General features: G+C 31.5%; 1 protein-coding gene across 1 annotated transcript in view; it reads right to left on the bottom strand.

The window, feature by feature from the left end:
- Nucleotides 1–1,361: 1,361 nt before the first annotated feature.
- The window catches only part of LOC130442349 (solute carrier family 35 member F3), an 80,328-nt gene continuing 67,245 nt past the window's right edge, over nucleotides 1,362–14,444 (bottom strand). Inside the window, exon 11 of the mRNA XM_056776385.1 lies at nucleotides 1,362–4,861. Within this exon, the coding sequence (XP_056632363.1) occupies nucleotides 4,750–4,861 (112 nt within the window). The 3' untranslated portion in view covers nucleotides 1,362–4,749. The remainder of the gene's footprint in view (nucleotides 4,862–14,444) is intronic.

Raw genomic sequence — 14,444 nt, 5'->3', positions numbered from 1 at the left:
GGAGTTTCAAATCGTCAGCGTTTAGTATCAGCTTTTTGTAATGTACTATGCGGTACTAGGCCGCAAAGGTTTCATCTTTCGCCGACAACTATATAAAATAAAATAAAAAACTCAGACGCGGGCCGCTGGAAACTATCTAACCTCAAAGGAAATAATGATATTTTCTATTTTTTTTAAGGTAAATGCCATTTGTAAAGAGCTTTTTAAGAATAATTTTTGTACCTAGTTAACTAAATAAGTTTAAATGTTCAATCAATATGTAGGTATTTGTATTTGGTTAAAGCGATTAATTAAAAGGGAGTGTGATCTTACTTAATTTTATGTAATTGATTAATATAATCAATAATTGTGATCCATTTAATACAATGTGGGCCAAAGAGATCGAAAACTCAAAACAAATATTTCTTGATTACGGCAGCTATAAAGTTGAAAAATAAAATTGTGATTTGATTTCCACCAAAATAAAACTAAACAATAGAAATATTTCTTATTATTCATTACTCAGGGAGAGGATTTTATTCTTAATAGGTAAGTTTCTGCAAGTATTGAGTTACAGGTTACAGGACCACAAAGAAGTGTGAAAATTTGAAAAATAATCAATCTTCGATAAATTGATTATTTTAGATTAACCGAATATTCGATTTTTTCGATTATTTGATAATTTTATATTTTCCGATTAATCTATATTAATATAAACTGATAATATTGCATACCGCATCAAATAACGAGATAGATTCTTATGGTTATAATCTGCGTTTGTTGAGCTTTGAAAATTTCGCTAATTCTTTCACCGCCCACTTTGACCCACCTCACGACAAGGGTCGTAGTAACGTTGGTCATGACGTCATGAGGGACGTTCTCGTGTCGACCCCAACGATCGTAGTCGCTATGTGGAACACCCAAAAGAGTATTTCAGGCGCGGTGAACGCTTAGTGGGATGCACCTTTTGATATTTAAACTTTTGTACTCTGCCATCTGTTGGTAATATGTTTTGACACGTATTCCTTTTTACCAAATATTTCCTTTGCAATTTTTTATATATTATATAGAATTGTTTGAATAATATATAAACAATTATTGAGGTGATGTATGTAGTGTATGACACAGATTTCTATGGTACATACCACAGAACAAACCATGTTTTGTGATGCATACATAGATTACAAATATACCTGGCTATATCTAGTTAATTTATGTTCTATCCTATGAGTACGTAGAAGCGTCAATAGTATATTTTTTATCTATGTTCCACAGTATTCTACACTAAGAAAACAAACATATGTTATCATATCATCTTTGGAAGTTTGAATGATAATACAGAAATTTTTTATTGAAAAAAACCAGAAATTAATAAAACCACATTTTATTTTTTACATATTTATTTACATACTAAATTAGGTGTATTAACAATTTATTTTGAACATTTATATTGTCTTTTGGTTCTACATTACAGAATATGTGGCACCATTGATAGTCAATATATGCCTTGATTAGATCACTCTAAATGTAGGTATCAGATATATTTTTTTGAAAAGATACGTATCTTGATATGATAAATAGCTAAATTATTTGAACAAAAATTTAGTTGTGTAAATTTATACTAATAAATTCTTGCTGTTAATTCAAGTACACAATCGAAAACAAAACTTCAGCTCTTTCAATATATGAAACATGACCCACAAGATAGCAGTATGTATAATGGGAAAGTTCATAGCGAGCTATATGACTAGAAAATAATTTTATAGCACACCTTTGACCTCTACAGGTAGTTGAGACCAAATAATGTTAAAAATTATCAATTGACTTAAAAATAGTATTTCATCTTTGTTATAGTATGTATGATATTCCAGAATGATATGTTTGTAAAATATGAAGGATAATAATGTATAAAATCACGTCAATTTTTACGTTTTAGGTTTATTGTGCAAATTTTCTATCTTCTATCTATCTTAGAGAATATTTACATACCAATAACATTATTAAAAGATCTTAATAAAAACAGTGAATTGATCAGTTTCCTAGGGTGAAATGATAATTATTCAGATTACATTGTATTGTGTTTTACTATCAAAAAGCCGACGTTTCGTTTTCGTTTACCCGCTAAATTCATCAACATTTTCAAGGAATCACTTACTCTTGTTGTTAGGACATTGTTGATTACATTTTTTTTGTTGATCAATTCGGGACATTTGCCTGTAGCAAATTTTTGTCAGTGTAGAAGGAACACAATATAAGAAACCTAATCTATTTATTTTCCTACATACTGATTACATTCTAAATAATACTGTCCACAAACCGAAATGATGAAAATACGCTTATTTCATACTATTTCTTATAACTAACCTAATGTAGATATTTTCTGTACCCTGTATAACGTGTAAATTAATTAGTTTGAGAGTTTTCTTAACTACCTATTCAATACCTGTTCATTTCTTTTATCTTTTGCTTTGGATCTGCACAAGTTCGCAAAATGGTTTCCTAGGCCGGTCCAGTCCAGCTACTATGAAATTTTAAAAATTCGGTGAATTTCCGCGGCGTCTCTCAAATATTTTTAAATAGCGGAGATGTTTATTTGTTTTTATTTTTTTTATCATCAGGCGGTTTATTTACAGTATTCCTTCTAAATAATTTCTAGTAAAGTCCATTTATTTATTTTGTTTCTGTTGTTCTAGAACTTTGTAGAATTCTACTTGTGGTATATAAATAAGTTTATGTAGCGCAGTTAGTAAAGTTTTAAATAAATAATCGGAGTAAAATGAACGAATTATTGGAAGAAATTATTAAATGATATTTAAAAGTAAATTAATATAAGTTAAGTATATTGTATAATGCGTTAATAAATTAAGGACTTAAGAGACATTAAGTCACCCCCCACGAATAGAAAAACGTTACAATACTAATAATGTACCCATATGAAGTCCCCGTTCAATTGCCTTAAATAAAGGTAGCGCCGTATTAGCAAATCTTAGTGCCAAAATTAGTGAGACAACCCGTTTTCTCATAATGAGATTATATTTTTTAACTCGACATACTTCAATTCATTTATCATTTATATATTCATGCCATTCTTTTTGTCTACACCAGCGCCATTCCTGAAGGTTTTTGCACTGTTATTTATTGTATACCGAAAGGTACTTTTCCCACTTTTCTCTCTCTACCCTCCATAGTTCGCGGTTCTGATTCTAAATTAGTTTAGGGAGTGATAGCATGCACACTTTCCAAACTGTCAGGTCGTTCAATTTTGAATTTTTAGTAACAGTTCCGTGATCACTGATTACATTTATCGCAAATCAACATACCGAATGGGTTCTTGGTTAAGCTTGCGCATCACAGCAATCCACACCGCTTTAAATGAACTTTCTTCCACTGTAGGCTATTAGTTTTGCTTACGTTCTAAGGTGCGTTCCACTTAGCGTTCATAAAGCCCGAAATTCTTTATTGGTTTGCTTTCACAAAGATCGCTTTCTTGAATATGTGGATTGAGGCAACAGAAAGTGTTGATTGGGCTCCACCTAATGGAATGTTATCTGCTCTGTTCACTTTGAAGAATGTAGTACAAAGTTCAAATATGTAATTTTGAAAACTAGATGCTTGCCCGACTTTGTCAATTTGTCTGAGGTTAGCATGAATATTGTTAACAATTTTAAATTAGCATCAGTGCACTGATATAACTTAAATTTATGTGGAGTAAAAATGTCAATGTCTTCTTCTTTTTCTTCTTCTTCCTACTCCATTTTAAGCAGATTGCCTGTTCATTCTTCGCAGCATGCCTATTGCCTCATTCGCGCTTTCTTCTCAGTACTCATTCGTTAATATTTACCACTCTGCATTCTTGTCTAATGTCGTCGCTACGTTCCCTGTCTAGCAGCGTTTTTTTCAGTAATTTTTAGTAGGACTTTCATTTTGCCGAGTTTCTGCTGTGTACGTCATTATGGGTCTGATTACAGTTTTGTAGGTCTTTGACTTGGCCTCAATACTTATGTTTTTGTTTTTCCATATAGTAAGTAATATATAAGTAATGGTAATGTATTGAAATATAATAAATGGCATCAGATGAGGACCATGGAGTAAATCGCATTCGTGCGAAATCGGAGCGCAAAATGTGAGGATACCACCAAGAAATAAACTGAGAAAAGTTTGATTAATATTGTTATGAAACATGTAAAAGCGCAGAAACTATGAAAGACCTAATTTTCAATATAAAATCTGCTAATCTGGACCGTTCTTGTAACGGTTATTGGTAGCGTTTAAATTATATTTCCTGCGTAATTTCTAGCTAGGCTCAGTTTTGGTAACGTTACTTGCCACCAACCAAGTATTGAAAAGACCGTCTCGAAAATGGTTCACAAATGATACCTAACTCGGTTGAAGCATAATACAAAATCGTTTGTATAACGGTAACAGCCCAGTTGAAGGGTTGGAACAAACGCTTCAGACAATGAACTAGCAGAACAATCATCTGAAGTTAAACAATCAGAAGTTTTTATATAAACCTCACTGATTGTTTGTAACTCGTGTGAAAGCTAACCTTTTTACATACAATAAGGCTCTAAACATTTTATTTCAAAAAATCCACAACTACTCGTTACAGTTTCAGTCTTTCTTCTATACCGTGGACTGTATTATAAAGAAATGGATCGCTACAAGATTTTTTTTCGTTTCTAGACATCAACGAATTCAATCTATAATTTCTCAAAATGGTGAGACATAAGAATCACTAATATGAAATAGATCCGAAGATTGACTAGGTCACCGTACTCTTCCCGACGGTGATCTAAGATGAGATCTGATATATCCTGTCCTGTAGTCAACCACGTGGCTTCGAGGTCCATTAGATCCGTGTCGACTTCTTCTGCTCCATCTACAGAAAAAAATGATGTCAGAGATTTATTGAGGTGATTTTGCAAAGTATTGAAATATAAATTTGAGTTTTGCAATAATTAATGGACCAATATATTAAATTTGCTTTAATTATATATAATTTGATGCGAAGAGTTAAAAATAAAAGGTGCCAGTCACGTCCGATTCTGACGGTAATTTGGTTAGTTCCTCTTTCCGGATAAGTTCGTTCTAAAGCAACAGGCTAAATTAGGCTATTTGACCCCCGAAGTAGACATTTTTGAGCGATTTCAGAAAAAAAAGTTTGTTAATCAAAGTGTGAAGTGAAAAGACAACAGACGAAGTTTATGTGCTAACAGTGAAGTGTCTAGTTGTGCCAGTCAAACAGTTTTGTTATACACATAATTACGTGGAATGAGTGTTTAGAAGTACTTTTGAAATTTGATTATGATTAATATGAATTTTTGACTTTCATTTTTGACCATATTTCAGATTTCTTTAAGTTATCTCAAACGAAAGTTTATAGATGTTCAACTAACTGCATGTAAACATATATCGATATTAATATGGATATCCATCGATCCAAGATAAATCAAATAAAATAAAATTTCCATATACAGAAGAAAACCACAATGAGTAACAAAATTATTGGTAATAATAATAGGTCATAATTAGTATATGTCATATTTAAGTCCATACCAAAATTAAAACAGTATGGAGCATGCCCGGAATTAAGTATTATTACTAGAATAGAAGCACTTTCCACTAAATATGCCCTCAAATTATTGCGGAATGCGGGAAAAGATGATATCGATTTGATTTCAATTGGCAAGTGATTGTGCGTTTTTTTGCATTCTAAAATATTGAGCCCACATTTTTTGCTAATGTAATTGGGAGACTAAGAAACATCTGCTCTATAAAAATGTGTTTTTTACCGAACCAGATCAATAAATTGACAAAATCTTCATAGATTCAAATGTTTTTTACTCTTTAACTCGGCTTGCTTAACTGCATCAAGAGACAGTTATCAATTCGAATGTAAATAAAAGGCGGATAAATAAAAATGTGAACACTTACATTTTATTTTTCTTTTACTGTCTTTCCTTTCTCCAATCAAGCCCCCATCTCCTCAATTAAATTTAATTCATTAATTCAGTTTAAAAAGCCGAACCGGAGTGAATAAATTCAATTATTAGTATTAATTTGCGACACCTGCGACCTTGATAAATGGATTCTATGACCTCGTAAACGTTAAACTAATGAGATTTTATGATGACCCTAAACCTGCCAGATTCGTCATAAATTTAAATAGATGAGCTTAATAATAAGAAAACCAAAATCAGGTCGACAAAGGACATTAACAACATCAGAGTGTAAGTCAGCACGAACTTGAGGATATGAATCTTTCAATTCGGATGCGTGACAGTCTTCTTAATGTGAATAGAATGTATGAAGGTCTAGAACTATACCCGTTAATTGGTACTAGAATTGAAATCTCAAGATGTGTTTGCAAAGAAGTTTAACTACATAACGGACGATTTTTATTTTTACTTTGGTGGGAAAGTAAATAAGCTGTTGCTACTTTTTGAAGATGTAAAACATGGTGAGATTATAGTACATATATAGCGTTATGTAAAAGAAATACAAAAATGCAGCAGGAAGGAACAATAATACAAGAACATCCAATACAGCTTTGATAGAAGTACGTGACATTTTTTTTGAAAATTATTCTCCAAGAGAACGAAATATAAACTGGCCTCTAAACAGTCTCGATTCAATTCTTGCGGAGCTATCTAAAATCTATTAGGATAAACCGACTTCTGCACTGCATTTGATACAAAAAAATTTTGCTATTAAATTGTAGCTATCACAGAGTCTACCTGCAGATTTAACATAGCTTATTTCGCGTAACCTGACATAAAAAGCTGGCCATATTTTCGTCGTGGACAAATATTCTAGCAAAAAAGGGAAATAAACCATTCCTATTATTAATAGTTTTAATGTTAATACCGCAATGTTGTTTCCCAAGTGAATATGGCGGCTGATTGTCATGTTGTAATAAATTATTGACAGTTCTACAGTTTCGTAGTGTTGTGGTATCCTAAAAATACTGCAAAAGTCAAATCATTATATGTATTCGTATGAAAATCTTCTAGCTGATTTTCTTTTTCTTTATAAGTGCCAAAATAGCGTAAAAACTCGTTAAGTACTCAGTTTCCAAAAAGAGGGGGACTCTAGACTACAGCTTTTTGGATGCAATCCATACCTACCATATCCCAAGGTAGAGGGCCTCTTCACAGGTTTTAGCTGAGGGCTTGTAATGATCCCAGTTCGGGTCTGCCTCCAACTAAATTATTGGGAAGGTTTATATTCAGACGACATTATTTTGAAAATATAAATACCAAAATACTCGCATGTTAGTTTATCCACTAACAATCTATAAACTTTCTTTTGAGAACTCTTATATTATTATAATTTAGCTTTTCTCAAGTTATCAAATTATTATTGCAAAACTCAAAAATATTTATTTTCTACATTGGGTGTTTATAAAGTGCAATTCGACACATATAAAAAAATAAATGAGGTGTGTGATTTTAGTTTTTTCTTTGAATATCTAGACGTCTCATACCCTGTTTCAGAAAACTTGATGTATGTTGCATTACGTTGATAGTAGTATGGGGCATAACCCCAGCGGTACCTTTTCTTTCCATAATGCCTCCTATCACAATAGTTAATGTCAGTAAATTGAACTCATCTATGAATTGTTTGAAATTAATTCAAAATTTTGATTCCTGTGAAAATTTAGCGCAATTTGGTTTGCGCGAATATAAAATGGATGACAATAATAGATACTCCTAGAGTTTTAAAGGTCAGTTGAGAAAATATCTATAGAAAAATTCTTATAAATGTAAATAGAATGACTAAAAATATTCACACGCTTTCCACTTTTTGGAAAGGTTTTATAAAATAGAGATTGTGATATATGGAAAGAACAAAAAGACATGGAATCAAACCACCATCACTGGGCACTGAAAGCATACCAAATAGTATGAAAACTATAAGAAATGTGAACTATTCAATAGGCTGCAGGTCTCGAATTTCTTCTGGTGCTGTTTGTGCAGTACTTCTCATGACTCCGGCGATTCCGCATGCTGCTATCCTCTGCACTTCTTTCGGTTTTTTATTTTTATACAACTAGTATATTACAATTGGGGTAGTAGTCCCTATTTTTACCAAACATCTTCCTGTAGAAAGCTTTGATTCATTTTTTTTTTCATTCTTTCCTTCACATCCCTTTTCCATTGTAGTTTGAAGCCAAGTATAATTCTTAAGTATTCAGCTTTTTTATAGGCATAGTTCTTGTCCATTAAGTTTGATGCCTTGAAGTCTGTTCTTATGAACAGAATTAGTTCGTTTTTTTTTAACATGGACTCCTGTTATTTTCTATCAACAAGATGATCTCTTTTAAAGCCTTTTTCATAATGTCAGCTACATCGTCAGCATATTACATTGTTTAGATTCAAATCAATCGATTGGATCTATTGTAGTAAAAATTTTTCCAAAAAAAAAAATGAATATTCAGTGAAATATTTGATTATCTTTGAAACGATTTGTCTAAATTAGAAGTAAGTGAACCCTCGAGAAACTTTTATAAAGGTATTCGCTTTTATATGAAACATTTCTTCTTGCAGAAAGTCTCAAAAGTGCTTGTATCAATTATTAAACTTCAGCGCACTTTCCCTTATTTCTCTTTTGCATATTATTTCGCCTTTCAATCTAAGTGCGCCTTTGAGATCAATTTCTTAAATTGTTCATAAGAAAATTCCCGTTTGCACATTTAAAATCTAATTTATGATCAGACTCTTGAAGTTATTGTTAATTGTATCAGAAAACGATTTCTGTATAATTCATAGTTTAACAAAATACTTCTCGATAAAATCTAGTTTAAATATATATAGTTTAAATATATTTGACCAAAAACTACTCTACTAAATTTTAATATCGTGTACGACTTTTGATTTTGATAATAGTTGTCTTCAGAACGTAAAGGATTATGTTATTATTTTTTCTTCATTTTTTTAGTTTTAATATGACCTTCTAGGACACTGAGTTTATTAAAATGGAAATTACATTAGTTAAATTGAGAAACAATATTTTTTTTCCTCCAATTTAAAGTTGTTGTTGGTAAAGATTTTTCTAGCTTCTTCGTAATAATAAGATATCTAAATCAAAGAATTACTAGAAGGTCCTTCTAACATCCTAGATCATCAAATAAAGTCTAGAGATAGAATTATTTAATAAATCACAAAAGAAGGTTTTTCCTTATACTGACTAATCTCATCCTAGACGTTAAAAACCACTCACCTTTATGTTTTCGAGAGTGTTGAAAAGAAGTATAATAATTATTTTTTTCTAAAATTGGCGCGTTATAGTCAAATTCTCATTTTTAAGTGAAAACACGAATTTCGAAATTTTCGATGTTTAAATCACTGAAACTGCATGAAATTATTATGGCTCACTCTTAAACTATTTCTAAGCAACCAAAGTTGTTTGAAGTACCCAAAGCACTTTGCATTTAAGTGACTTAATACTTTCGAAAAAGTTATGCATCTGCATCTACTTTCTCAGTATTTAAATACTCGCGAATTTCTTTACGTGCATTCGGTATGCAGACGGAAATATATCAATGAAGGATGCATTAATTCTTATTTAAATCAGCATCAGTATGCTCTCTACCTAAAAAAAAACTTCGAACGGCTACTTCAATTGATTTTGATTGAAAAAGTAGATGATTCTTATGTGAAAAAAAGCGGATGAAATGAAGGAAAGAAGAAAGTCCAAATGGTCAAGACAACAAATCAGCTACTTCACTACTTCTGAGGGAGAGGAGAAAAAAATTCATCCAGTAACCATACAAGTAGATGCAGCAATGGAGCAGATTTTCAAATATATTGAAGAAAATGACGAATGTCAATTTTCACTGGCAGAATTAAAAATTATTGTTACAATTGACCATATTCCTGTCGATAAAACAATAAAAATGAGCTTAATGAACCATTATGAGGATAATATTGTATTCTCCAATAAATTTGGGTCTAATACAATTATATGTTTTAAAAAACAACAATAAAACATATTGTCCGATAACTGGTACGACGAAGAAGAAGAATATCCTATTTTAAAGGCTGCTGGTGAAATTTTACGACGACACATCCGGACGCAAGTTTATGATAATAAAATTTATCCGGCTAGTGTTGAAATGTTTAACAACGTTTATGAGACAATAACGAAATCTCTATAATTTTTTTTGTCAGAAATAATTCTAAATGATAAAAGAGGTAAACCAGAGTATATGAATCATAATGAAACGAAATGTACCTCAATAGCTCATGCGATAATATCTGCAGTAAGGCCTCGTTCATTCATATCACCACCACATCTACATCAATGAGATCGACGACGACGACGACAATAATGAACAATGATATAATAATGTGTATAAATCATTATTTTGTTTGACAGTTTAATAAATTGACAATGAAGTTACTCTGCAAATATAATTTATTGCGTATAAAATTAAATTTTTTAATATAAATACTTTTTCCCCCTTCCACCTTTCATTTTTCAGTAAATTGTTGTTAAAAATTGTTGTAATCGAGATCGGCCATTTTTTTAAACTTTTTTATTTGACGTTTTAATAATGCAATCTAACACTTGTTACAAAGATTCAATAACTGGCCCTGGGTTCCGAAGTTTTACTATTTTTATGCCTTAGGGCATTGTACTATTCCAGAAATATCGATTTTATTACCTCCTTACCGTACTTGCCTCGTCGTACTTTTTATTTTGGATTGTCACGTTATCATAACGATAGAGAGAGACTTGAATAGAGTTTGGTAGGATAATGGAAATTTTAATTAGAGGACGGTGTAGGCCCTGATATATGAACTTTTCCTCTGCAGGGTTGTGGCGGATTTTGGAGGCGGATAAGTGGAGATTTAGGACTTTTGTCTAGAAAAAATCGAACAGATAGCTTTCAAGTAATAACGGTCCTTCTCTTTTTGTGTTTTATTTTTTGAAAAAGCTGCGGCTGTGTTTTTCCCTATCGTCGGCAAACCGCAGAAAATCTACAGCACGGACGTCATAACGCTTGAAAATGATATGAACTTATACTGGTTGGCAGCTTCTTTCAAAACGAAATAAGCAGCCGCGCTCAACTTTTAGTCACTGTATTTTTCTACTAATGCATGTATCTAGCTAAAAACTTTCCCAAAACTTTCTTCAAACTATGAATTTTAATAATATGTAGTGAAGATTAATAATTTCCTCATACAACTTCTTTAAATAGAAGTATAAAGTCGAAAAAGCAAAAAAAAACAGAAATTTCTTACGTAAAAGAAAAGTGCTTAGTGTATTCAAAACAACTATTGTTGCTTTTAGGAAAAGATCAAGAATCGTAAATATTGATTACATGCCAATTTAATAAAAACATAAGTTTCAAATTCGTTCTCAAACCTTGGGAGTTAAGTGGTTTTTAGCGGTTATTCATTTTCTACGCGTCTTTACCGTTCCTCCATTCGATATATTTAGTTAGGAATAAAAAATAAACAAGTCTACTACTTACAGAAGCAAACAATATTGAACATTAGACAACAGAAATGGAGAGTGTTGAATAAATCAAAAAATACGCATGCTTAAATTAGCAGACAAATAATCGTATTCGAGTCCCCAAATTAATTTTAATAAAATAATAATTGAATCTTGTCAGGATTAGGAGTGATTTTTATTACTAAAAAGAATTTTAATTTACTTCCAATTATATTAAAACACTAAATTGGGAACTTAAACATTTTCAAACCGCAAAAGCGAACCACCTATGAAATTTATTAATTTTGAAAACTCTATATAAAGAACTGGAAAAAATTTGCGAGATTTTTTGAAAGTAGATGAATTGTCATAGATGGTTTACATATAAATAAATTACGAACATACTTTTTATCATTTTCAACAAATTTCTTATCAATTTTTTCATGTAAAATTTTATGACGTTTTTAGAATTAATTAAGATCAAAGCTTCTCAAACTATATCCTAGCAAATTGAGAGAAAACTTTTCCAAATTTCTTCATATATTCATATATATTGGATTTGATTTTCAAAATAAACGGCTTTGAATACTGAATAATATTTATTCATTTGAAAACAGAAATATGGATAGTAAATCAATGGAAACATCTGCTGTGCATATTTGGTTATATTTGACTGTGAAATTGTTGTTTGAAGTTTCAAGCATAACTCTAGATTTGTTTTCGTTAATGAATTTTGGTTTCACTTTTAATTATATTCATGAAAGCGAACGCTTACTCACAGGAATATGTCGACTCGAATCATTCTATATACCAGATTCTTCATCTTACTATAGCATTCTGGAGTACTATTCCAGAATTTGAAAGCATCAGCTGACGAATTTTTTTTAGACCTTTTCAATTATCTTGCGTGATGTCTATCTCCAACTCTTCTACACTCTTGAGTTCTGTTATAATGATTTTATCAGTTTCTCTTGCTGTTTCTTGATAAGATGCAGGTTATTGTTGTGAAACCTACGTTTGGCAACGGGATCTTCATTCATTCACAAATTTGAGTCTCGTATTTAGTTTCTTTTTAAAGAAAAACATTAGATTAGAATAATTAGGGTAAATAGCTTTGAATCGACCTCACTAACACTTTGACCTATTGATATATTGTGTTCACCAGTTTTTCTAAGTGAGCTTCTCTTTGGGGCCTATGCGGTTTGCTTCTACTGGTTTTAAGAAGCGTAAGTATTAAAAATCTACCAATACTAACAGGGGTTCTATCGAGGCACTGTCGCCTTAACAAACACTCGAAGACGCTAGACCTAACAGATAATGCGGCGTGCAGATTTTGTTGCACAGAGGACGAAACCTCTATCCACATTATCTCGAAGTGTAAAACACTAAGAAACTCCAGTGCACTACACCTGGAAGCGCTTGAAATAGAAGACCTCTGACAATTAAAGCCATCTCACATTCTAGACTTTTTAAAATATATACATATAAAAGAAGCGTAAATGTAGGTGTATCTTAGCCTTGGTCGATGGACAGCCTTGCACTCATAGATGAATTATTTAGCTGTCTCCTTTGGTTCCTTGCAGAAACGCCAAGAGTTGTCGAGAGTTTCTCCGATGACAGTGCTCTTTGATCAAATCATCAGTAATTCTCTTTAGCTCGCTTCTGCTTTTGCTTTTGGATCCAGTTAGTAAAATGAGAAAGAATTATTTCCATGTTTCTGAAAGCCTCTTGTTTTCCCACTTTTTTAAGATTTTGTCTCAATGGTAATTTGGGAAACCTATAGAAAGTTGTGGTCCCATGAAAGGAGTTGTCCCTCGCCCTTCAGATTGTTCATTGTTGGGCACTCCAATCGAGTAGTTTTGGTGTTTACTTCCAATTAGTTTAGTGCATGAGTATCTTCCCATACTAGCTGTGATTCAATTTTATAAGTCAAGTGCTGGGCTGTTCTGCTGTCTGATAGAATGAATATCTTTGCATGCGGTAAACAAGAACATACAATTCTATAGTGAAAGTTATCGGAATTAAAATGATATGAACCTCTCTGCGTGCATGGAATCAAATTCAAATTTAACTCTCCCATTTATGGATGTAAATCCCGTTTGGAAGATAAGTTGATATTACAGTGATTATAATTTGAGAAACGTCTAAATCTTCTTATCATTTTTAATTTAAAATATGCTCGTAACCTGTAAGCAACAATAAAGAAATAGAAAGAAACACTCACATTATTCACATGTGGCTTTGGCGACGTGATCGAGAGGGTGTCAGGTACTCGGGTAGGAACGATGACCTTCTCGTCGACAGAAGAACTGACTTTTTAGGGGTAGGAGAGGGTGGTACCAATTGTTATGAATTTTTGTGTTTGTGTTTTTTTTTAATTTGTAGTAAGTAGGTATAGTTTCGTCCACACAAAGAGCGACAAACATAAGTGGAAATAATCACATAATGACATTTATTTACTACTTAGAAAGTGATAAGGTGAGTAAAGTGATATGAAATGTGTGCGAATTATACAGAGAGTTTCAAATATAACAAAAGAATTGAAATAATTGTTTTGGATATTTTTAATTGATTCTATTTGATTATTTTTATATACCAGCTGAAAGTTCTTTTTATTTATTTATTTCTAAAACTTGGTATAAACAATAACAAAATTATTAAAAATGACAAATTTTGGCCTTATTTTTATAGTTTTTATAGTTTTTATTACAGACATTTCTATTGATGTTCTTCATACCTTATTAATTTGATTATTATATAATTTATTGCGTGTCCTTATTCCTGTTCATATTCCTGTTGTGCAATAAAACACCTTTCAGACTGTATTTCGAAGAATCAACGAATAAGCGCCATTTTGTTAAATTATAGTTTTGATTTATTGCTTAAAAAAATGGAGGGATATCAGTTCAATAAAAATAATCCTGTTCTCTTTTAAAAAATTTCAAGTTAAACTTACTTCTGTTTCTGTAATAAATTTATCGAATGACTAGAAATTGATTCAACTTCATTGTCATCTT

The sequence above is a fragment of the Diorhabda sublineata genome, chromosome 4, assembly GCF_026230105.1.
Source record: "Diorhabda sublineata isolate icDioSubl1.1 chromosome 4, icDioSubl1.1, whole genome shotgun sequence".
Taxonomy (NCBI): domain Eukaryota; kingdom Metazoa; phylum Arthropoda; class Insecta; order Coleoptera; family Chrysomelidae; genus Diorhabda; species Diorhabda sublineata.
Note: the sequence above shows the minus strand (reverse complement) of the source record. Positions and strands in the feature narration are given on the sequence as shown.